We start from the raw sequence: 25,860 nt of genomic DNA, 5'->3' as shown, positions 1-25,860 counted from the left end.
GTTTCCTTGGCCTTTAATATAAAAATATTTCTCTCTTAAAACACTTATTTAAAGATAGTGACAGGCTGGATCTCTGTGTGACTAGTTATCCTTTGAAGTTCAGAATGAGTGATTTAAAAAACACACAAGTCATGGTTCATTTGGTTTCTCGTGCAATCAGTTTTGAGCTGCTTTCGTTTCGCTTTCAGCTTAACCTAAATAGGCAACGTGCGACTAAAAAGATCTGGAATTAAAATCACACCATCTCAACAGCAGATAGCCAAGGAAGAAAAAAGAAATCAGTCTCCATATTTCAGTCAGTCAGTCCTTTTTTAATAAATTTGAATTCATTCATCAACAAGTTTCATATTGTATCTATCACTCAATTTTGCTTTGTGTTTTTGTTTTTTTTTTCATGTCAAATAATACCAAAAAATTACATCAATGTGCTTAAGCAAAACTGGGTTTTATCTTTACAATGAGATGAAATCAACATGGTAATTGATCACGACAGCAATCGCCTGTTCCTACTAGAATAATCCTGTACTTACCTTGGACATACTCACTGACCTGTGACGGAGAAATATAAGACAAGAATGACAAAATGCGTGGATGGGGCCGGCCCTCGGGAGGGGCCCGGTGTGTGAGCCAGTCTCGGGAGGTCGCTGTTTACCCAGGTGTTGGGAATTGAGTGTTTCAGGAAAACATGGCACCTTTCAGCACAGTAGAAGAGGTAATCGACCCAGGGCACACCAGCTGGTGTCCTGGGGAAATGTAATCCACCCGGGCAGCTCTCTGCCCCACCATTCAGTGTCACTCTGACCGATGGGCCCCATAGAGGGGAAGCTAGAGTCAGTGCCACGAGTCACAGAATGTTTCACCAATTGTTCAGTGTTGCTTACATACCCTGGACTGGTTTCCAGGTGGAGAGTTAAATTAAGAATTATGGGATGTTTTTTCTTTCGAACCAGGAGATCCAAAGCCGGGCCCATTCTCTTTCTTAGAATACCCATGGGTGAGACCAATAGCAACGGGATTCCCTCCCAGATGCCAAAAACGAGCATCTGGGCTCGTGATCTACTTATCCCTTTAAAACCAGCCCCAAACGCGCTTGGCATCACCCTGTGAGGGGCTCCTGGGTGGAAATATTAATTCCAGAGCCGGGCAGGGCCCGGGAGCTCCTTCGATGGGAATGACCGGGCATGCGGAAAGCTCTGGGCGCCGGCGTTAAAAGCACGCGCGACCGAGGGTGTACTTGTAATTGTCAGGCCTAACAGGAGTATGCTCATGGCATAGTTTCTAGTTCGCTTCAGATCCAGAGGGAAATGAATGGCTCATGGTATAGACAGTGAGACCTCCCTACGGTGCTGGGGTCGGTGGACGAGAGGAACACTTTTTTACAGGTGACTCGAGTGTGATCAGTCTCTGTCTGTGGGGATTTATGGAGTCAGGCTCTTGAAGGGTCTCAAGGATACCTGAACATGGGTCATAACGAGACTCGTCTGGACATCGCGAGCCCCTTCGGAGCATTTCGGAAAGACAGGACGACTTAGGAAATTAACGTTTTATTCCGTTCAGGTTGTTGAGAAAGAAATAGCATGATATTCCAAATTCAGCTTGTCTCTCCTGACTCAAGAGGTCCGGACGTGGGCACCAGCCACCCGACAGGGACCTCCGACGTCCGGGTTCGGAATGGTCGGCGCCGCTCGCCCGCTGGCTCCGGGAACTACCGTGTAGTAACGAGAGGTCACTGTGACAACCGAGAACCCAGCACAACCCTCGCTGCTCAGATGGCCAGAGTTCCGCTTCTCAGTTCCTCACAACTTTGAAAAATGGAGAAGCTATAAAAGAACGGTATTAGCAGAAAAGGAATTTTCTTCTTTGATGGAGTAAAGCAAACACATACCCAAGGATCTTAAAAAGTATTTTTACAGAATATATGTACGCGTCTGTGTGTGTGCGCGCGCGTGTGTAGTTACAAACACTATTTATAGTATAGCTATTATGTTAACTTCATCGCAGTGTCTACAAAGTTGTGGGTCCCAGTCGGTGCCAAAAGCATAGAAAAAGCTCAAAAGCTACTGTGACTATAACCATGCAAATTGAGATCCGGAAAACCTTGGGAAGTAGACAGCAGCTCCTCTGAGTCCCGTGGGGGTCTCTGCCTTGGATGTTGGGGTTCCTCAACGAGGCATCAAAAATGTTTTGCCGGAAAGGATTAACGTCCCAGTTCCGAATAGTACCCGTCGCCCTGAAACGGACCGAGGACTGCGTGTTGTCCGCGTTCCTTTGCATCTGGGGTCCCTCCTCTCCACGCGGAGTCGCTTGCTTGCGTTACCAGATACGGCAAAAAAATTACCTGAAGTGCTGGAAGGGGTAAGGTCTCTGCAAACGTCGCTGTTAATCTTTAACATGTTGACAACGATAAGGCCACTTACAAGGTTTTTCCCAATCTGTGGAACGTTTAAGCTCCCCCCGTGTTACCCATGGGGGAAAAAAAAAAAAATTGGCAGAGAAACAGCCAGAGACCAAGAAATCACGGGCGAGTCTCTCGAGAAAAACAGAACCAGGGGGCGGGATTGGGGAGAAGACGTTGAAGGAAGGTAGGAATGGAGGGGAAACGGTGTTATAAAAATCGCTCCTTGTGCCCTGGCCGGCGTGGCTCAGTGGTTCGAGCGTCGGCCTGCGCCCTGGAGGGTCTCGGGTTCGATTCCCGGTCAGGGGCATGTAGCCGGGTTGCAGGTTTGATTCCCGCCCCTGGTGAGCGGGAGGTGACCAATCTCTGCGTCTCTCTCACATCGATGTTTCTCTCTCCCTCCCTTCCTCCCTCCCTTCCACTCTCTAAAAACATCACTGGAGCCCGGCCGGGCGTGGCTCAGCAGTTGAGCGTCGACCTAGGATCCAGGCGATCGGGGTTCGATTCCCGGTCAGGGCACATGCCCGGGTTGCGGGCTCGATCAATGACTCTGTCATCACTGATGTTTCTATCTCTCTCTCCCTCTCCTTTCCTCTCTCTGAAATCAATAAAGATATATTTAAATAAAATAAAATAAAATTAAATTAAATTTAAAAATCACTGGAAAAAAATACCCTCACCCCTCGAGTGAAAGAAAAATCGGTCCTTGCCTCTAGCATGAGACTTTGCGAACTAAGTTTCACCTGCAGTGGGTTTTGAGCTGCTACAGACTCCCACAAATGAAAGGAAAATCTCGTGATGGCCAGGCCATGGCGAGGGCCCACCCCACGCATGCTCAGAAAGGTGGTCCCTGCGCCTAGGTGGGGACACTGCCACCAGCTGCCAGGGGACTGGGTGCGACTCTGGTCATGGGGCAGAACAGAGGGCGAGGCATAAATGGCATTTGGGGGGGTAAGGTATCAATTTAGCAGTTTTCTTCTGAATATTTGGCTCTTGTTTTGTTTTTTTTCTCCAAATGCGTAACTGCGCCGTGACCTGTGTCTGCACAACTGTAGTCGTTTCAGTCTATGGATGCCTGTGATAGAAATATTGTTTTACAAAAAATATATCATCTCTTTGTTTTTTTCTTTAGAAAGATCTCGTCTAAATAGTAAGTTAAGGTTGCGTCTATGAAACCGGTGCACCTGGTCATGTCGGTACGAGCTGTAAAAAGTCCCAGATACGGATGAGGCTGCGGATCGGATGGAAGGAAACGAGCGTATGGCCAGGCGGCCCTCCTCTGCCTCGAGAGAATGGCCGTGGGTCAGGGGGCAACGCGCGTGAGGGCTGGTCGCGCTCCCGTGTCCCGGGTGGACCAGGAGCGGCTGGATGTGCTTATGACGAATGTCAGAGACAGAAATAAAGGCGTGAGGATGTTTCTCGGGTTCTGACACTGGACAGTAGGAGTGTTTGAGCTTCGATCTTAATTCTCGGTAACAGAAAGTAGTTACATCACGGGAAAAAATATGACACCGCATGCTGCCGGGGTAGCAAGCATAGAAACCAAAACCGGGGCAATATACATATGGGTGCATATTATGCAAATATATCTGATTTTAACATACAATGGTGTAAGGGTGATCGACAACGGAGAGACACGCGGGAGGTGGTCCCGATGGTTTTACCTTAGGAACAAAGAACCTGAGACGTCTATGCTTCCCGGGAACATCGGGCCTGGAGATCCACCGATGAGACGTGGAGCACGTCTGCGGCCACTGAAATGTCAGCTGACCGTTTCTACCGAGTCCCCGCAGGACGGGCAAGCCGACCGCTCCGAGTGACAAAGACGCGCCGTGCGTCAGAGTCCTTACAACCAGAGAAGCCATCCGTCCCGAAGGGTGTGCCCCAGGTGGAGTTTCAGGGGTCTGTCCACATTGAGACAGACGGAGGGGAGCGCGCCCACCTCGCCCACGAACCCAGCGCAGGAAAGTACGTCCAGTGAGTGAAACCCCATCGCCGAAGAGCCCAAGAGCCTTCGCTTCGTCCACCGAGAGAGAGGAGGTGAGCCTGCGACTCTTCGGGAAGTATCAACGCCGCCGCCCGGGGGTTCCGAGGACCGAGAGCGTCTTTCTGGTTTTAAACCCAAACTGCTAACTGAGGATCATAAAAGACACGGGTTGGGAGGATGGTATGTTTCCCGCCCTCCTCCTCAAGGCATGATATTTAGACAACGCTTGTCCCTTTCGATTAGAAAAGAAAAAACCGTGACTTTCCGGAGTACGCGTCCTGTGTTTGTCCGTCGCTGCAAAATGTGTGTGTGTGTGTATCTGTTTCACATGCACGTGGGGACACACCCACGTGCATAAACATATACACACACCCCCCCCATATACACATGTATTTTATATATATGCTGAGAAAGTTCACATATATATACAATTGCGTATGTATAGATGTGTGTGTCTGCGTGTGTCTGCGTGTGTCTGCGTGTGTGTGTGTACAGGTATAAAAACTTCGACAGGCAGAGTAATATTCCACTCAGTGATAAACGGAGTCTTTGAAAAATCGAGTCCGGCCGCTCAGTTAACGTAGTAGAGCCAGTAAACCAAGTTGAAGAGAGAAAACGTGAAAGGAAACACGATCCGGGACCACCTGTCTATGGCGTTCACGTCGGTGAGATCGGGGATCTTAATTTTGAGCTGTGAAGACCTCCTCCGTAGGTGGGTCTTCTTGTGCGGCAGGCCCCGGTCCCCCAGGTGCCGCCCATGCCCTTCCCTGGGCATGCTCTGTTTCCTGTACTGGATTCCTGAGTTGTCGAAGGATATTGCTGAATTCCTGGTCTCCCCGACACCGCCCGCCACCTCATTCATTTCGTTGTGAACCTCCAGGGACGTTAACAGGATATTCCCATGAGCATCCACCTAACGGGGAGGAAACGCACATCGTTAGCCGGCCAGCGAGCCGCGAGAGCTTATTTCTTTTTTAAAATTTTTTTAATTTTAAAAATATATATATCTTTATTGATTTCAGAGAGAGGAAAGGAGAGGGAGAGAGAGACAGAAACATCAATGATGAGAGAGTCATTGATCGAGCCCGCAACCCGGGCATGTGCCCTGACCGGGAATCGAACCCTGATCGCCTGGATCCTAGGTCAATGCTCAACCGCTGAGCCACGCCTGGCAGGGCTTTTTTTTTTAATTTTTAATTTTTTTTTTTTTTTTAAAGAGAGCTAATTTCCACGTGCAAAGCCGGGCCGGACTTGTCACGCGATCGCGGTCACACGGATTACGGGAATGGGCGCATCTGTCAAGCTGGCACTCTGTGTAGCGGGGAATGTCATTTTGGAGGTTTAACTGCGGTTCGGAGACTTTATTTCCCTGATTAAAAAACTCGCACGTAAGAGATCAGACAGGAGGAGGGGGGCTTTTCAGAAGGAAATTTCACATCGTGCGCGCAAGTCCTCACTGAAGGGAAAACTAAAGTACAAGTGGCGCCCGGCGGGGCTTGGCTCAGCGGTTGAGCGTCGACCTAGGATCCAGGCGATCGGGGTTCGATTCCCGGTCAGGGCACATGCCCGAGTTGCGGGCTCGATCAATGACTCTCTCACCATTGATGTTTCTATCTCTCTCTCTCCCTCTCCTTTCCTCTCTCTGAAATCAATAAAGATATATTTAAAAAATAAATAAATGAATAAAGTACAAGTGGCTTTCGAGAGGTTCACTTCGGGCCTACAACTGTAGACTGGATGGAAACCCAGTCTCCTGTTTTTCTTTTTTTGTTAATCCTCATGCAAGGTTATTTTTTCCATAGATTTTTAAATTTTTTTTGGAGACTGGAAGGGAGGCAGGGACAAGGAGAGGGAGAGCAAGAGAAACATCGACGTGAGAGAGACGCATGGACTGATTGCCTCCCGCACACACCAGGCCCTAGTGCCAAGGCTGTTTTGCATCAGACCTGCGATTTTCTCACTGTGATTTCATCCATCCGCCTCGTGTGATACGCACTTTTGGGGGAGGTTCATTTCTGCTTTAAAATGATCACTAAATTCTTGGGTCTAGGTGTCAGCAATGGTTTTTAAGGTTTATCTTTAAGAGCATCAAATATGCGTTGGAACTTCTGGAATTCGAGTCTTCCAGGGTAGTTGCAGAGGAGGGAGCTGTGGGGGTCCAGAGTGAGTCACCTCAAAATGTGCCTCCGTGGTGTGCAGGCTGTTCTGAGCTAAAGGCAGCTTTAGCCACAGGCTCATGAGAAACTTGTGCCCCTAGAAGAACTTGAATTAGACCCTAGAAGAACTTGAATTAGAGGCCTTGCCCATAATGGGAGATGATCAGAGATAAACTTGGACCTATCTATAGTTTACTAAAGCTCTGCTCTTATCATTTGAAGCCCCCAAGGTGCCTGACCTCACCCCTAGCTCAGGATGTCTTATACACCCAGATCCCCCTTTTCTATCTCTGAACCTCTCCTGCATGTGGGGTCTCTGACTCGCTCATGCATGCGGGTTCCCGTACATACATATGTGTGAAATTTGGTTGTTTTCTCTTGCAAAAACTAAACTAAACTAAAATTAACTTAAATTAAATTAAAATTAAATAAAGCTAGTACACATGCATTTGTATGCCAACTTTAAACCTTCACACCTGACCTCCAATTACAGAAAAATATGAACAGGTAAAGTCTTTACCAGAACTGCTCAAAAAACAGAACACATTTTCAGAAAAAAATAAATAAAATGGATCATGAACAAACTGAAAATTCTGGCCGTATCTGATCTATAATATATTCATGCTACATTTTGCTAATTTTCTCTGTGGATATTAGAGATTTGGGGTTTTGTTTAAGATTTATGCTTCACACTCAAAAAGGTATTTCTTTAGCTCAATTTGACTTATAAACTGTCTCGTTGAGAAGACAGGCAGCAAATGTGTCATCTGTGTTAGTGCTGAGGAAGTTTGATGTGTGATGAAGCCTAGTTTCCCTGGAAGCAGCATGGCATGTATTCATAGCGGGAGGTAGACTTATTTAGAAACATTATAGTATAAGTATATTTTCCAGTAAGAACGTCATGATAATTTTGCCCATGGAAGCCCGATTTTATTCACAGATACTGGGTGTCTCTAACCAACTCTATCTACGTTTTGCTGGGAGGATATGAGCCACTTACACTCATTAACATGCCTCCATTCATTCATGCGTGTTTGTGGCCATTCTGGGCCATGGGTGAGTTTTATATAAAACTCAGTGACTTGCAGGAGACAACCTTTGGGGTTATGATCAGCATGTTCACACAACACCTACTCAAGGGTCATGCGGGCAACGGTAGTGACGGATGAGCTTTGGGGTCAGGGTGGGGGCTGTGAATGGCATGGGTGGGTGGTCAAGATGGTGGAGGGCCTACCCGGTTGCTTTCGCTCTTTGAACGGTCGTTCTTGGCCTTGGCTGTCCTCTCGGCAAGCTTCTTCTGCCTCTGAGGGCCTCTCCCAAAGAAGATGTAGTTGACGAAGGCGTACTCCAGGAGGGCCAGGAACACGAAGACAAAGCAGCCCATGAGGTACATGTCAATGGCTTTGACGTAGGGGATTTTGGGCAAGGTCTCCCGAAGGTGCGTGTTGATGGTGGTCATCGTCAGGACGGTGGTGATCCCTGCAAGAGAAACAGAGGGTGAGAGCCCACAGCTTGGCCACTCCAGTCCTCACTCTGTACTTTCTTTTTGTATTTCCTCAAACAGCTTGAAGTAGTTAGAAATAATGGATTGGATATGACTGAGCGATCAGAGGGCCATGGACCATACAATGTGTCATTTAGGTCAGGAAGCTGATGTCTCTACTCCCAGGCTGCTTCACTTGGTCCATAGACAGGAGGGAGCTGAGATGGATGGAGGTGTGCAGGAAGCCAGAGGAGACTGGACTCCCTGGGAAAGCTGGAAGACATGGAAATACACCCAGAACCCCACAGAAAACACTGAGTGTCCAGATGAGGAGCTTCGGGGAAGAAAACGGACTCTATGAAGAATCTGAGGATCTCAGAAGGTGTCTTTGGCAGGAGAGGGGAGGATGTTAGTGAGGCTCAGTGAGCCTGTCTGTCGGAAGAAAACAACTCTTCCTACAGTGCTTTATGGGGCCAGGGAAAGAGATAATGGTTTTTGAAACTATAAGAACCTAAATCAGCACTGAGCTCACAGAAGGCATAGTTGAAGGAAGTGAGATGATCGCACAGAGCTAGTCCCTGCTCATAGAGTCTGCAAGCTGCTCAGGACCTGTTTGCTGAACTCAAGGGATCATGACTTTAATCAAACTATCAATTCACACTGTACTCTGGGGCAACCGGTCAGCCCCCCTCCCTTTTGATGTCATTATGTTGGGTTCTTTAGATAGCAGTGTGTGCATGATCTCATTGTTTTCATAAACTTAGTTACAGAACTAAGTTTAGTCTCTAAGAACATGTAAAGACCATATTTTGCAATTCTCCATGGTTCCTGCTATACAAAGAGTCCATATAGGATAATCTGAAGCCACATGGAGCAGGGGACACGTTGGTTAGTGACATGATCAGAGCTTGTTGAATGAGGTGAAGCCATGGGGGCAGGAAAGCCCTGGATCGCTTGCTTCCTGGGGAGGAAGGTGACCACTCAGCTGACTTCCTTTCTTGGAGACAGGACTCTCAAAATATGAAGAAGTCTTAAAGAAGTAAGGCCACGTGACCACATGGCCCAGGCCCAAAGGGTGAGCTCTTTTCTATCCATTCATCTGGTGCCACTGATAAGATTATTCTAGTGTCTTCCAGGACCGAGTGGAGAGAAAATCTTCCTTCTCAAGGCTATATCAGCCCCATGGTCCTTGAGCCACAGTCACCTGAAAACTATGATGTCACAGAGGCCAGGAGGCAGGGCAGGCCCAAGAGATCAGCGCTCCCAGGATACCAGGCGGAGCCCAGACCACCTCTGCACAAGGCAGTGCCTCACTTCTCTGACCCGACTCCCACTCAACTCTCCAGTGGAAGGTTTGGGTTTGTTAGGCGTCTGGGTTTGATGCCCTCCAGATGGTCATTCCCTCCTGCGAGGCCTTCTCAGGATCTGTGTCCTATAGAAAGAACCTCCAGTCCACAGAGCTCACCTGAAGAGCAGAGAAGAGAAGTTCTCACCTCAAACACATGCTCTCTTTCCATCCAGCTCTGAACTGCGATGAACAGTAGAGCAGGAACCTGAAGAGCTGAGCTACAGACTACTTTTATGTATAACAGTGAACACCATCGACGATGGAATACATGGAGATCGGAATATTTTAAGATTCTCCTTCAACCTAACATTATGCACAACTGGGGATTTTTTAAAATCTGAAAATGGCGATGGGCGAATTAGAGTTTACAAATAAATTGGGAAACGCCATGCTGGTGCTGAAGAATCCAGGGATAGGAAGGCCAGCCCATGTCACAGGCACTCAGCCTGGTCACCGTAGCCCTCAAGTGGGTGAAGACCCTGGTTCAGGCCCAGCACCAAAGGCTCAGGGAGGCCCTTAGCAGGATGCTGTGCTGAGCGCGACAGGCTTTCTAGTCGGGGCTCCCATGGGCTCTTAGCCTAAGTGGCCTGTGCATTTACTAATTCCTTCTGTCACTTGGCTTCCTATCTGGATACTGTGGGTCAGAGCTCTTAATCTACTTAAAGTTCTGGGAAAAGACAGTAAACAGCAAAAGGAAGGAGGAGGGATCCCTGGAACCCCGAGTTCTCACGCTTCTCCGTAAGCTAATTTACCGGCAAACGTGTTCATTCGTCTCTATCAATTTAAAGAAGTATTATGGATAATTCCACTTTCAGGAGTTAAATTCGAACCCCACCCCCAAGGAAGGGATGGACTGGACAATTGCTCTTCAGCTCTGTATTTACTTAAAATGCATCTGAATGTTTATCTTGTCCATGTGGCTTCATAATAATTAGCTGAGTAGAGACTATTTCCTGAAAATATTGAAAGTATTCAATATATATCAGAAATAATGTTGGAAACGACACTATTGAATGTCCATCAGCTGATAATTCTCAAATGATCAGTGGCCAGAAAAGATCACCAGAGCTCTTGGGAATGACTCAGAATCTGATGATATATTTTAATGCTCATTAAATCGTGTAATTCCAATTACATGCTATAATAAATATTTGACTTTTTTTCTGACTTAAAGAAGACAAATGCACAATTAACCATGTCTTCTTTCTGGGCCATAAAATGATTTCAAACAGGAGATGTTAATCCTGGCTTTAAAATTAGTGTCAAAAATGGTTTTATTATGCAAATATTCGGCAAGCATGCCTTTCCCTTTGGTGGGCATGGAAATTCGAATTTGAGCCTGATAATTAAATTAACATATCAAAGCAATCGTACGAGAAATGAGGGTTTCCAGACAGAAAGTGGCGCTGTCAGGATGGCAAAAACCTGTCGCCGAACTCTAGCCTCTGAGCTCCCGAACGCGGTGACGACACGGTTCATGGCCATTTCAGATATCGTTTTAAAAGAGCACATACCCAGGGCCACCCTGGCCGCGGAGGCGTCGTAATTGATCCAGAAGGACACCCAGGAGAGAATGGTGATGAGAATGGAGGGCATGTAGGTCTGCAGAATGAAGTACCCGATGTTCCTCTTCAGCCGGAAGCTCAGGGAGAGCCGGGGGTAGGCACCTGCGGGAACAGACAGGGTCATGCGGGCGGGACACGTGGCCGACAGAGCTGCCTTCACTCCCACGGTCACCACCGTGCCTCTGAGAAGCCCGTGGGCCGAGGGGCGGTCCCCAGCCACGCCATGTGCTTCTGTCCGCCTGAGGTGCTGGTGGAAGATCTGGGTAGGAATGGATTTCAGTCTATTGATAAGGTATTGATGATGATAGTCTACCAAGGCTGGGTGCTCAGCTGAGAATGATCCTTGGCAAAGTGGGAAAGTTTTTAGCTTGGGATACAGATAATGCCAAATACCCATTTTTCAATTAATGGCTGTCCTGTTCTTTTCCATATGGATAGAGGAGACCTGGCTTAAGGCTTTCTTGAGCAAAGGGGCTTTCCCAGCCGTCCCCTACCACCACTTCTAGAGGGACACTGTGCACAGATGTGATGTTGTGACACTGGCATAGATGTGATGTGACACTGTGGACAGATGTTGTGACACTGCACAGATGTTGTAATGTGACACTGGCACAGATGTTGTGATATTGTGTCACTGATGTTGTGATGTGTGACACTGGCACAGATGTGATGTTGTGACACTGGCACAGATGTTGTGATGTTGTGACACTGGCACAGATGTGATGTTGTGACACTGGCACAGATGTGTGGGTCCCTGGGAACCCAGCTGGCACCACCATTGCAGAGCGAGGAACAGGCCCACTGATCGTGCGTCATTTACTTAAATTTGCCTTCTCTGTTTGTTTTCCTGGAGCAAGGCGGGCTGGGCTTACACTTGCTCCTCTCCACATCAACCGTCACTTATCAGCTCCTGAGGATTCTAACGAAGCTGACTGAAGGGCAACCAGTGAAAACCCAAAGCACATCTCTAAACAACTTCCCAGCCTCGCCCTTGCACCCTACTGATGGACGGAGCTCTCCTGACATGGCTGCTCCGAGCTCAGGGGCCCTTGATTTCATGAGCTCCTTCTCCGAGCCTGCAGGCTCCTGGTCTCCGCCCCCAACACATGCGTCGCCCAGACTTCAGTGCCCGGCCCTTCCTGCTTCTGTCTTTCTATTTCTTCAGCAGCCTGATTCACTCCTAGGACTACGGCTTCTGTGCAGAAGATGCCTTTTACCTCCAGGCTCCACTTTCCCATCAACCACATTGTCAGCCAGAATCACATAAAGGAAACCAGAAAGCACTTAAGAGAGCCAGCGTTTCAAGGCTGGTGGTGTGGGAAATTTCCTCCAGCCCGTGTGTGTGTGTGTGTGTGTGTGTGAGCCTGTGTGTGTGTGTGAGCCTGTGTGTGTGTGTGAGCCTGTGTGTGTGTGTGCACCTGTGTGTGTGTGAGAGCCTGTGTGTGTGGGTGAGCCTGTGTATGTGTGTGAGCCTGTGTGTGTGTGTGAGCCTGTGTGTGTGTGTGCACCTGTGTGTGTGTGAGAGCCTGTGTGTGTGGGTGAGCCTGTGTATGTGTGTGAGCCTGTGTATGTGTGTGAGCCTGTGTGTGTGTGTGTGTGTGTGTGTTTGCCTGTGTGTGTGTGAGCCTATGGGTGTAGGTGAGCCTGTGTGTGTATGTGTGTGAGCCTGTGTGTATGTGCCTGTATGTGCTTGTGTGTTTGAGCCTGTGTGTGTGTGTGTGAACCTGTGTGAGTCTGTGTGTGTGTGTGAGCCTCTGTGTGCATGAGCCTGTGTGTGTGTGTGTGTGAGCCTGCATGTGTATGTGTGTGTGTGTGTGTGGTCTCCTTCCATGGCACTTATCAAATGTATACATCATTCTATCATTATGACATAAATATTTTCACACTTATTACAAATTACTTGTGAACAAAATTTAAAATTCTAATTTTAAATGTATACACATTAATACACATTATATACATGCCAAGTACATACGTATGTCCTCTAAAGTCTATAAATACATTTTCCTGAATGTTGTAACTTTAGGTTATTTCCATTTTTCAAAATTATAAACAATACTCTTAAGAGTACCTTTGAACAGACTGCTTTTGCTACATTTAGACTTATTTCCTTAGGATGAATATGCTGAAAACAGAATCGCTCGGGCAGTTTTCAAGGCCAAATTATTTTGCATAATAATCACACCAGTGTCCACTCCGCTGCGAGCACTTCATAGAAGGGCCTATCTCACCCTGTGAACTTAACAACATTACATAATGTTTTTAAAGATAACTTCTGCTAATTTCCATGGGGAAAAAACTCTAGTTTCATTGAATGAAGGCTTTGATTGAACCCTTCCTAGGTGATTCTCCTCTGCATTTTAATCTCATAAGTGATCTGATTTACTAGGCACCCATTTTCCTCTCTCCTTACTCTTTTTTCTACTCATTTATGTCCTTTCGATAATAGCCCTCATCTGTATTCCATGTAAGCATTTTTGCAGTAGAGTTTGTTTCAGAGCTTGTGATGGGTGGAGTGGAAGATACATAAATACCTAAATTTCTGCATGTCGTTGAATCTATCATCTCATTTTCTTATTGTCTTTCAACTTTCTTTTTAGGTTTAGCTAAGTTCACAACAGAACTCGAGCCGCCAGCCTATTTGGAGGGTTGGCAGATATTTCAGTGTTTGCTATGAAGCAGACGGGAACATTGATTTTTCTATAACCAGCTAAGCGATTTTCCCAGCACCATCCCTGAGCAAAGCTTCCTTGAAGGAGATTTGACATTCTATGGTTTTATATCACATATAGGTGTAGAGAGATCACCAAGAGGAGGCGCCATTGAGCCAGTCGGAGTCCCCTTGTGAGCCTGGCCACTTCCAGATCACTGGACCTCTGCTCCACCCACAAGTCCAGAACCCAGCACAGACACTCACGGCCATCCCATACTCAATACTGTCCATGGTTGATTGCTTCCCGTAAAGGTCAAACACTCACCCAGGAACTTTAGTTCCTCCAAAATGTTTTCCCAAATTAACTTCATTTTCATATTCCACCATGTCTCTGCGTTAAGCACAACCTTTTCTAGCCAAAGAGTGTCCTCACTGCCTCAAAGTAATTGCCCATATTTCCTCCTTCTGCTGACTCACACCCACACTTCTCTCCTTAGGAAATGTCTAACCATCCTTCAAGGCCTTGGTCAACTGCCACATCCTTCATGAACCCTTTATTCCCTCTAAATGTAAGTGATTATCCTCCTGAATTATTTCTTTTTCTCATTGAAATCATATTATTACTATTTACCAAAATCAATAAAAAAATACCTTAATCTCTGAAAATTTACCAAGATACTCATTAACACAGAATTTAGCATTAAGAAAATATATCACTTTCTTATGAATTTAGTAAATACATACTATTTGTTGAAATCAACTTCTATTCAACAAAATTTTAGGCATTCACCACTGGCCCCTCCCATCCCAGGCTCATAATCCCAGATGTGGGAATGGTGAGCAGACAAGGATGATGCATAAGAAGAGAGTCTGCCTGGCCGGCATGGCTCAGTGGTTGAGCATTGACCTAGGATTCAGGAGATGGCCATTCGATTCCTGGTTGGGGCACATGCCTGGGGTGCGGGCTCAATCCCCAGTCGGAGGTGTGCAGAAGGCAGCTGATCAATGACTCTCTCATCATTGATGGTTCTCTCTCTCTCCCTCTCCCTTCCTCTCTTTGAAATCAATAAAGATATATTAAAAAAAAAAAAGAAATAAGAGACTCTATGTTCTCCACTAGCCCCTAACCCATGTCAGAGACAGACATGCAGAACTGGCCTCCATGAAGCCGAAGGGAGGGCTCTGCGCTCGAGATACAGAGATATTCTAGAGCATGAGACCGGATGATGGAGTAGAGGTTGGATGACATCTAACCTGAGATACTCCTGATTGAATAAGGTTCTTTTCAGGCAGGGAAGCAGAAGGGCCTTCAAGGTTAAGGCCATAGCAGGATTCACTGAAGAAAACCTTCCAAGATGCCATGAGTTAGAGACCTTGAAATGTCAACAAATGCCAGAATTCTCTGTGATGTCAAAAATTTGTTCTAGACAAAGGCTTTTGCCATTTGCTGTGCACCTTATAGAGTATTTAAAAGTCTTGGTTGCTTTGTTAGACAGGGTCCTTACACTGGGATGACGAATGCCATTGTGTATGCTGTATCCATGGGGCACACACCCCAGTGATCACAGCTAGTGGCTAATAATTTAGAGTTGAAACATGGTGCATCAGTGGCATCCAGACATACCCTTCAAAATAGCAATAGAAGCTGAAAATGACAGCAGGAAGGCACCAAAGCCCTAAAGCTCACGCGCCAATATAGATGTAGTCAGGTTCCCAAGGAGATGCTGAGCCAACAGACAGGGACAAGTCCCTGCACACAAGGGCAGTGTTCCAGCTCAGGGCTTCCTTGGCAGGGTTACTGTTGAAGATGCTGATCTCAACTCTTTCTCCCCAAATGCACCAGAAGCTATGGCCAAACACAAGGCTCTGGGTCTCTCATCCAGCCTGTTAATATTGCTCTCTAAGGCACTAATGTGGTTGGAGAACTCATAAAAATGCAGACGTAGAGTACCATGTCACCTTTGTGGAGTGATAAGAGCTGCTGAAATGGATCTATAAAGTAATAAGATGATATTTTAGCAACTGCAGAGCTGACCTATATACGTGTGCCTCCCCCTTCAAGGAGCCACTGTGGGCAGCTCTCCCACCAGTGTGAGAGATTTGTGAGCTCTCGGGGCTGCTCTTAGGGTCTCTAACATGCTGCCTCATTAATTTATAATCTAACATCTTACTTTATAATACAACCAAAAATTCAAAATAGAGTTACCAGTTTTCTCACTCTCATTAATAGTCATCTTAGTTATTACATGTTCAAACAAATCCATGAAAAAAGAGAGATATATAAAATAGCAAAGAGAGGCCCTGGCTGGGTAGCTCAGTTGGTATCATCTCAATACGCCAAGGTTGAGGGTTTGATTCCTGGGGGTCAGGGCACATATAAGAATCAACCAAGGATACATTAATAAGTGGAACAACAAATCGATGTTTCTTTCTCTCTCTCCCTCCCCCTCTCCCCCTTTCTCTTTCTCTCTCTCTAAAATCAATGAACATGTACCCAGGCAAGGATTTAAAAAAAGACAGACAATAGCAAGTGTTGGTGAGGATGTGGAGATACTAGAACCCTCATGCACTGCTTGTAGGAATGTTAAATGGTTGGAAAACAGTTTGGTGTACCTTCAAAAGGTTAAACATAGTTACCATATGACCCAGCAATTCCAATCCTAAGCACATGCCTAAGAGAAATGAAAACATATATCCAGAGAAAACTTGTACATGAATGCTCGTGGCAGTCTTATTCCTAATAGCCAAGTGCTGGAAACAGCCCCGTGTCCATCAACTCAGGAATGATTAAACCAAATAGGATCTATTTAGACAATGGAATATCATTCAGCAATAAAAAAGGATGAGGCATGGATGAACACTGCAATGTGGATGAACCTTGAAAATATGCTAAGTGAAAGAAGTCAGTCACAAAGGACTACCTATTGTCTCGTTCCACTGATATGAAAGGTACAGAATAGGCAAATCCATAAAACAAAATTAGGTTAGTAGTCATCCAGGGTGAGGGGAGGCAGACTGGGGGACATTTGGAGTGAGCACTAATGGGTACAGGGTTTCTTCTGGGGGTGTTGAAAATATTCTGAAATCGACTGTGGTCATGATTACACATCTCTGTAAACACACTAAGAACACTGAATTACACAGTTTAAATGGATGAATTGTATGGTATGTAAATTATATCTCAATAAATCTGTTATAAAGAAAAAAAGAATACTGACTACCTGCATTTTAATTGAAATTAAATGGCTTAATTCACATCAAGTACCAAATATACTAACTGGACTCAAATACACACTCGAGAAATGCAAGTCCCCTCTTCCTCTCCTTTTTCTTGCTCTGTGATGGCTTCTGTGCTCACAATTGTGTGATCTAAGGGTTTTACCATCGAGCACATTTAAAAAATTGAGCTGGAGGTCTTCCACACAATTGCACAAGGTCAAGGTAGATGAGAATCATTTCTGCAAAGGAAGCGTGGGTGGGGCAAGGAATCTCTGAAGAATCTGTGGCTTCTGTGGTGATACATGTTTCAAGGGTCAGGTGTCTTTCATAGCAACAAGGTGAGGTAGCTGAGCTCTCCTTTGTAATGAGAATGAGCCTGCTCTGCTCCCCCCGTTTTGGACTGGGGGATTATGGGAGTATTTTGCTAGGAAGAACAGTTGTACTGTCCCTCAGGATCCTTCTAACAAAAGTCAGTGGGGCCCTGCTTGGTGTGGCTCAGTGGTTAGAGCGTCGGCCTGTACACTGAAGGGTCAAAGGCTCAGTCTCCAGCCCCTGTTGGGGTGTGTGCAGGAGGCAACTAATCGATGTGTCTCTCTCACATAGATGTTTCTCTCTTTCTCTTTCTCCCCCCTCATTCCCTCCCTTCCACTCTTCCATTTTCTCTAAAAAAAGAAATCAATGGAAAAAATACCTTCCATGAGGATTAACAACAACAAATATGCCAATGGGGTAAAAAAATGGGAATCTGACTCTGGAATTTAAGAAGAAATTAAATTACAAATGAGATTCACATTTTCTGTACTATCTTCACTAGACCTAATAGATGTTTTTACAGGCCCAATGGGCAATAATGTCATCACAGGGCTTTAGTTTAGAAAACACACACTAAATTATGGGGTTCACGAATGGACTCTAGAAAAAATTAAGTGCGTATATTAATGGTGCGACATGAAGACTTTGAAAACATTTGTAATTTGTCATGCTCATTAATGGGAAGGAAACAGTATTTTGGAAACTGATTTTTGAAGGATAGAAAAGTCACGTATCTTAATGGAACTGTTTCATCATTGTTCATTTTTTGGATTCTTCTCTTTTTATTTCTTCTGATCTTCACAGAAGGTTTTGAAATAAAGTCAGAATATATCAGTTCAAATGGACCCCAGAAAAAAGGAAAAGAAATAAAAACACCACGTAACGAAAGAAGCATATTAAGCTGTTCTCCATGTTTCTAGAAAAATTTTAATCTTTCAGCTCAAAGAAAACTAAAAAGTTAGGAGTAAATTTCAGATTTGGGAGAAACTGTACATCTCAAATTTTGCTGGTCAACAGAATATACATTCAAGACTAATGCAGAAGCTTGACCAGCCGGGTGGGTCAGTGGTTGAGTGTCAACCTATGAACCAGGAGGTCACGGTTTGATTCCTGGTCAGGGCACATGCTTGGGTTGTGGGCTCGATCCCCAGAAGGGGGCGCGCAGGAGGCAGCCGATTGATGACTCTCTCATCATTGATGTTTCTATCTCTTTCTTCCTCTCCCTTCCTCTCTTTGAAATCAATAAAAACATATTTTTAAAAAAGGCTAATACAAAAACTGAAATCCCAACCTGGGGATCCTGCATCCAGGGTGATATTTAGGGGCTCTGTGATGGTTAGCTGTATATACTTGTTGAAACAAATGTAATGCAGTATTTCTTTTAACCAGATCCCCTTATTATCTGATATTCAAGTGCTTTGCTCACAGTTCCACAGCTTGTTATTGTCAGGACTGAGGATTCAGACCTCCTGATTCTGGGCTTTACAGCACTTTCCTCAATAGCACACTATTCTAGATAAGTGTTTCCTCTTTACATTATTAGAAAAATACAAAATTAAATAATTTACATTTTCCAAAATCTGACTGTAAAAAAATGTACCCTACATTTTCTTCTGTTTTTACTCTCATGTATTAACAGTCCAAACTAAGTAAGAATTAAATATTGAAATAACTGTGATTTTTCTGAAGAGAGAAGTGGAAGATAAACCATGGTGCTTGAGTATTGTGAAATAGGTAACCTCCTATTGGAAACTAGAAAAAAAGTGGACACAATTTAAACACATTTCCTTGAAGGTGTTGGAGAAATAACAAGCCAGAAAAATCTGGGACGAGGTCTAGAAGAAAAATAAAAATAAGTAAGTCTGTGTTTTAGGTAGCTATAGTTTCTAGAAGAGAAACATGAAAAGCTAAGTAGAATGTCTGACAGACTTATGGCACTAAGGGAGCAAAAACTGGAGACAGAGACCGTCAAATAGGGATTCCAAAGAGCTCGGTCCAAGGTGTGAAAATAAACCGAAGGATTCAAGCATGAACAAAGATTGAATGAATTTAGAATTATCGAATTCCCAGAAAGTAAATAAAGCCTGCCCTGGATGGCCAGTTCCTCTAGTTGCCTCACAGAGGTGAGCATAGATCCTCTCTGAAAAAAGAAAACGCCATCATAAACTTTGAATTGTATCTACAATTTTCCCATGGATGATAACAGATTAGACACAGATGAAGAGAATACTGTTGAAATGAAAGATAAATCAGAAGAAAATTTCCAGAGTGAAACATGAAGAGAAAATAAAATAAAAATTTCAGAAGGGAGGGTGAGATATATAGAAGATAAGAGAAGATCTAACATTGGAATTGTTAAAATTAAAAGTTTAGGGGGAGAAAAGGAGAGAATAGGCCAGAGCAATGGTGGCCAATAATGCTCCAAAGACATCAAGCCGAAGAGTCAAGAAGATTTACAAACTCTAAAAAGAATACTAAAGAGAAAAAAAACTATAGCTTGGTACATCGAAAATGCCAGTGAACCAAAAACAAAGAGAAAAATCATAAAAGCGTCTTAAGGGGGAGGAAAGACAGATGAATTCGAAAGTAGTTAGACCAACAAGTGTCTTCTCGATAGAAACAATGGAAGCCAGAGACAATGAAATATTATCCTCAAATGCTGTAGCTCATGCCAGTCGTTGAGTGAATACCCGTGACTCCATCTGTATGTGCTCCCAGCCCTGTAGCCTGCGGCCTCATGTTGTCCTGGAGATAGTGTAGGACTTCAGTCCACCAAAACCACAGCGAGGAGCCACCTATACGGCCCTCAAAGGGGCAGAATGAGGGTGACGGGGGTGAGGCACAAAATTTCACTTGCGTGACTCTGATAACGAACATCTGAAATTTTGCATCTAAAGGCTTCACTCGCCTCATCTGAGTCCTGGCCTGCCTCCATCCCCTGCCCTTCAGACTCGGGTGCAGCCCCGTGTCCACACCACACCAGAAGCGGGGGTGGAAGGAATCACAGTGAATCTTCAGCGTGGACTCTACCTCCAGAGTGTTTGTTCTTTCCCCAATCCCTGTTTCGAGCATTCTCCCTCAAGCTAGAGAGTCCTTCAATTCAGGCTACTGATCAGATCTCACAAATTCAGAACACTTGGGCAGAGGAAAATAAATTTGCATGATATTTCATTTAAAAATAATTTAAAAAATAATGTGACTTAGAACAGGCCTACATAAATAGGCAATTTAGAATCATTCTAAAGTGCCAACTCTTTGAAGGATGGGAGGTTTATAACTGACTGATATGGTGCCCTGGCTACATCCTACAAGTGCAGAAACTGGGTAGGTGCTGGCAAGAAGACTCGATATTGCCTTCTGATGCCTGAGGGTCTTGCGGATCAATCAAATATTCTCCCCCATACTTGTAGCGGGTATTTTCTCCAGATGTTTTTAGGAAACATTTTACCATATACATTCTTTTTTTTTTTAATATATCTTTATTGATTTCAGAGAGAAAGGAGAGGGAGAGAGAGAGATAGAAACATCAATGATGAGAGAGTCATTGATTGAGCCCGCAACCCAGGCATGTGCCCTGACCGGGAATCGAACCCCGATTGCCTAGATCCTAGGTCGACGCTCAACCGCTGAGCCACGCCCGGCCGGGCATCATATACATTCTTAAAGACAGACAGAGACTGCTCCTGAGTGGATTTGAGTTAGATTATTCTAGAAGTTCTACCCCCTCTACCAACACCTGCAGGCTTTCTGAGGAGGCTGCAGACAACTCGATAAGAGATGCTTGTGGGAGCACCGAATGGCCATGACCAACGGTTTTCTAGACCAAACCCTGTAGGGCAGGGTTGCTCCACTGAGAGGACACCACTCCTGAGTTCTGAGCCCACCTTGTGCTCACATCCCATGGAGTGTGGAACAACTTAATCCTGGTTTTAAAAGCAATATATCAGCCCTGGCCTGTGTGGCCCAGTGGTTAGAGCATCGGCCCGTGTACCAAGAGGTCACTGGTTCAATTCCTGGTTAGGGCACATGCCCAGGTTCTAGGCTCCATCCCCAGTAGGGGGCGTGCAGGAGGCAGCTGGTTGATGTTTCTCTCTCATCGATGTTTCTCTCTCTCTCACTCTCTCCCTCTTCTCGTGCTAAAAAAATAAATAAATAAAAGCAACACATCATCTCATTCGGTGCATCACAGAGCAGTCTGCTTGCTTGTGGGAACTATTCCTTGACGCAGCGATTTTCAACCTTTTCCATCTCATGGCACATAAACTAATTACTAAGATTCTGGGGCACACCAAAAAATGTATTTTTTGCTGATCCGACAAGAAAAAAAAGGTATAATTTTGATTAATTCAGACCAGACGGCTACTGTTGCATTGGCTGTTGTCATTTTTTTAATTTGACAATCTAAAGGAAGAGAAGTCAGTGCCCCAACTAAATAATCAGGTGCTGCAATGCTTTAAAGATTCTTGCAGCTCCCCGGTTGAAAAATCGCTGCCTTAACGACAAGCCTGCGCCGATGCTGGTCCTTGCTGCCCCCTGAGGTGAGCCCCTCAGTGTGTGCTCTCTGGAGGCCTCAAAGACATTTGCAAGACATCTCGCAATAGATGAGAGAAGGGACGGTCAACATCCCAGGCATTGTCTGTACTTGGCATGTCCACTGGCTCTTAGAAGCCGGGGTGCAGAGGAGGGAGGCTCACTGTTCGCTTGCTCAGTGACCGTGGCTGCATGCCCGGGACGTGTCAGGCATCGCACAAGGTGGAGCTGGGAGGGGGGGAAGGCAGGAACTGGACGGGTGCCTCCCGAGGGAGACGCATCCTTGAGGACACAGGCACAACAGAGCGTGGAGGGGCCCATGTGTTGGCAGAGCTGTGGAAATGCAGAGAAGCCACGTGACCAGCCTGGGTGGCAGTCCCTGGGCAGAACAGGGCCCACGCCTGCCCAGAGGAAGTGGAGTCTGGATTAAGCTCCAGAGTGACTAGAAGGGAGGCAGGTAGCTGTGGGTCACAGGCACTCAAGCCAGAGGCAATGGGCACAGAGCGCAGGCCTGTAGGTGTCATGAGTGGGGCAAACTCCCCACACTTGTTATTTAAGCTACAATGACAGGAGGAAGCGGAGGTGGGAGGTCCCAGCTTTGCCTTCACTGAGCATTTCAACCCAGAGTTTGTGCTTTTTATAATTCCTTTCTGTTTGGCACTTTTGTTTATCTCAGTTATGGCACACCGCACTGAGGAAGAGCACGGAGAAGGCACCACACCTTGCAAAATACCCGGGGTTGTAATTCAATAAAACCTCAGCAAGAACAGACAGGACAGCAGGTACCTTCTCAGTCTTTGGATGGTTGAAACAGAGACGACAATGAAACCCAGGCCAGGGCAGCCTTCACCTGATACTATTAGGAGCAGGTGACCTTGCCTAAAGAGTCTGAGTGTGGTCCAAGTTCAAGTTCCTGGACCACCAAGGCCGACTGGGAGCCCAGAAGTGGGGAGAAGGTCTTTTATTTCTGGGTCAACAGCACTATTCCTCTCTCCCCTTCCTTCCTGCCTCCGTGGCCATGGGTGGCCTCTTGTCTACGCACAATGAGTTGCTTATGTTACCAAAATGGGTTGACTGAATTCACCCTCAGTCTTTTTTAAAAAATATATGTTTTTAGAGAGAGAGGAAAGGAGAGGGAGAGATAGCAACATTGATGAGAGAGAAACATCCATCGGTCGCCTCCTGCACGCCCCCTACGGGGGATCAAGCCCAAAACCCAGGCATGTGCCCTGACTGGGAATCAAACCTTTGACCTCTTGGTTCATGGCTGGATGCTCAACCCACTGAGCCACACTGGCAGGACCACCCTTGGTCTTTTAACTTCTCAATAACCAGCCCCAGGGGGCATCTCATTGCCAGGGGATCCTTCTACCCACCAGAGCTTACCGATCCCCTTTGGAGACAGAGAAAAGGGGCACCTAATAGGATGAATTACTGATGACAGTGCTGCTTGGGGTGACCCAGTGCTGGGAGTCGCTTGCAGGGTATTTCATAAGGAGACCATGACAACCCAGGTGCCTAGTGTCCCCAGGGAGGGTGAGCGGACGCAGGACTCACCTGTGGCAAAGACGACATTCCTGGAGACCAGGCGATGCTCCACAATGGAGAACTGAGGGAGCTCAATCCTCTCCACTCCGGTGACAGCACTGTCGCCACCGCGCCAGTAGAATTCAATGTCATCCGTGGTGTAGCCATCTACCAGGAAGAGAAGAAGGGACGCGGCGGAGATGAAACATTGTCTTGTCTATGCACAACATTCAAGAAACTGTCACCAGAAAAACGGAAGGAAGAGCTTGCCCATAGCTCAAGTACATTTGTTTGATGTGCTCGTTTTTGAGAAGTGTCTTCAAAGAACTAGTCCTCAAATCCCCGTGTTATCTCTGATTACCTTTGATTTAGAACAGGCTGGCGCTGAAAAGGGCAAAAACCAGGGAGGCTGCCCGGCCGGCGGGGCTCAGTGTTGAGTGTTGACCCAGGAACCAAGAGGTCACCGGTTCGATTCCCGGTCAGGGCACGTGCCCGGGTTGTGGGCTCAGTCCCCAGCAGGGGGCGTGCGGGAGGCAGTCAATCGATGCTTCTCTCTCATCGATGTTTCTATCTCTCCCTCCCTCTAAAATCAATAAACACACACATACTTATATAAAGATGGTTGTGAGAAAAGATGGGAACTCAAGCACGACAAATTCCAGAGGGGCAACTCTTCTCAAAAGCCACTGAAAAGTTAAAACACTGAGGGTGAATGGATTCAATCAATGGTTGATCACATCAGAGCAAAAGTAGAGTTCTCGGCATTGCTGGATGGTTCTATCAGGTGGCCGGGAGGTTTGCCATCCTTAGAAATGCCTTTTGTTGGGACACTCTGGGCCCTCAGAGATTTGCACAAAGGTCTCATGAAGAGTGGCCATTAGCCAGATTATAGCCCCAAACGCAGCTCTTGGTTCAGCGCTCAAGTTCAATGCTTCTGCAGGAAAAGTAATAAGACAGTGAAGTCTGGTGTTACTGTAGCACCCAGGAGTCTTCTAGAGGATCAAGTCAACTTTACCAGTAAGATCGATTACAACTCATACCCGGAGAAAAATACCCTATCAGTATAATGGACATTTAAAAAAAATAAACATATTTTTATTGATTTTTAGAGAGAGAGAAAGGGAGAGGGAGAAGGGAGAGAGAGAGAGAAACATCAATATCGATTGGCTGCCTCCTCCACACCCCCTATTGGCGATCAAGCCTGAAACCTAGGCATGTGCCCTGATCGGAAATCGAACCGGTGACCTCTTGGTGCACAGGACGACTCTCAACCACATAGCCACACTAGCTGGGCTATAATGGACTTTTTTACTTGAATATATAATACTGAGTGAAAAGTGGTTGACAAATAGACCAAAACTGTGGGGTGACTGCTCCCCACAGTTAATACCATCTCCCTAGTTCTATCTGCTATTCTCATGCCCTGGATCATGGTGGTCACACCTCCCTTCTGACTTCCTCATATTCCATTCTCACCTGGCGGTCATGGCATTAGTTAATCAAATACACACATTACCAAGCTACCCCTCTCTGTAAAACCCTCACATGTTTCCCAACGCAATCAGCAGAACAAGTCCAAACTCCTTACAAGGACCCCAAGAATCTGCAGGACTGGCCCCCGTGTGCATCCAGTTTCTCTCCCTTGCACCCAGCCCAGCCCCCTGGCCTCTGTGGCTCAGATCAGCACACTGTGTCCAGGGGACATACTTCCAGATCTTCTCATAGCTCGCTCTTCCTCATGTTTGCATCTCAACTTATGTAAAGCCTTTCACACATTATGTAGTTAAATCACCAGAAAGTTGAGAGAGTTCTTTTTCCACTCAAATGCTTTAAGCATGGACTCTTTGAGGGGGGTTGGTTCACACATGCTGAGGAAATAAATCTTTACAACAGGATCCTGACCTCAGTTCAAACATTGTAGTCACAGAATCCCCTCCTCCCAGTCTACTCTTCATCTCTTCACAATTGGAATAGGAGCTGCTTCCTTACTTAGACCCCAAATTTGCCTTCCTGAAACTCATCACTTCACTGGGAGTGATGCCCTGGAGCCACACAGACTCTATTTCACTTCCTAGGGTAGTTCTTCAACTATTGGGCGATGATCGTCTTACACTAAATATCCCCAGACGAGTCCATCATGGACACGATTTCATGTCCCTCACCTTCTGAAAGCACATTTCTCAGGAACCATGACACAGATGTAGTGTGGGAACCAGGGGCACAGTGGGATCAGCTCCACACGGGATCTCTACAGCTTCCCAATAGGTTCATTCATGAAAATATTCCCTTCTCACCACAAATGCATCAAATTACCTTGGAAAGTCAATCATTTGCCATCCACAAAAAATTCAATATAAACCCCGACAAGCCTAAATCCAATGGAGGCTAATTATAAACCCATCTGTGATAGGTCAGGATTGGTAACAACAGCAGGGCCATCCAGATTTGCCTGGAGATGTAGCTCAGGTGGCAGGTGGGACATCTGTTCATTAGATGATACAGACGCAGCCCTGGTCCCTCACACAAGAGTACTCAACACTGAATTACCAATAAGGCAGCTGAATGCTCTTCAAATTGAAGAAAATTGCCAAGATGCAGAAATAGCCTGCTTGTCAAGCTGAGTCCCTGATGGAAAATGAGCTTTACTCCAACTGCCAGGGTCCCAGGGGTACAGCCACTCATGCG

At 45.9% G+C, this 25,860-nt stretch overlaps 1 protein-coding gene across 2 annotated transcripts in view; it reads right to left on the bottom strand.

Annotated features, from left to right (window-relative positions):
• Positions 1–3,404: 3,404 nt before the first annotated feature.
• The window catches only part of GABRB3 (gamma-aminobutyric acid type A receptor subunit beta3), a 107,788-nt gene continuing 85,332 nt past the window's right edge, over positions 3,405–25,860 (bottom strand). For both annotated transcript variants that reach the window (XM_081124654.1, XM_081124653.1), the window contains exons 6-9: positions 23,206–23,343; positions 10,884–11,036; positions 7,773–8,017; positions 3,405–5,295 (exon numbers count right to left, since the gene is read on the bottom strand). In XM_081124654.1, coding sequence (XP_080980780.1) covers positions 4,954–5,295; positions 7,773–8,017; positions 10,884–11,036; positions 23,206–23,343 — 878 coding nt within the window. In that variant the 3' untranslated portion in view covers positions 3,405–4,953. The remainder of the gene's footprint in view (positions 5,296–7,772; positions 8,018–10,883; positions 11,037–23,205; positions 23,344–25,860) is intronic.

Source organism: Miniopterus schreibersii (genome assembly GCF_964146895.1).
Source record: "Miniopterus schreibersii genome assembly, chromosome: 22".
NCBI lineage: Eukaryota > Metazoa > Chordata > Mammalia > Chiroptera > Miniopteridae > Miniopterus > Miniopterus schreibersii.
This window is presented reverse-complemented; position numbering and strand designations above follow the sequence as displayed.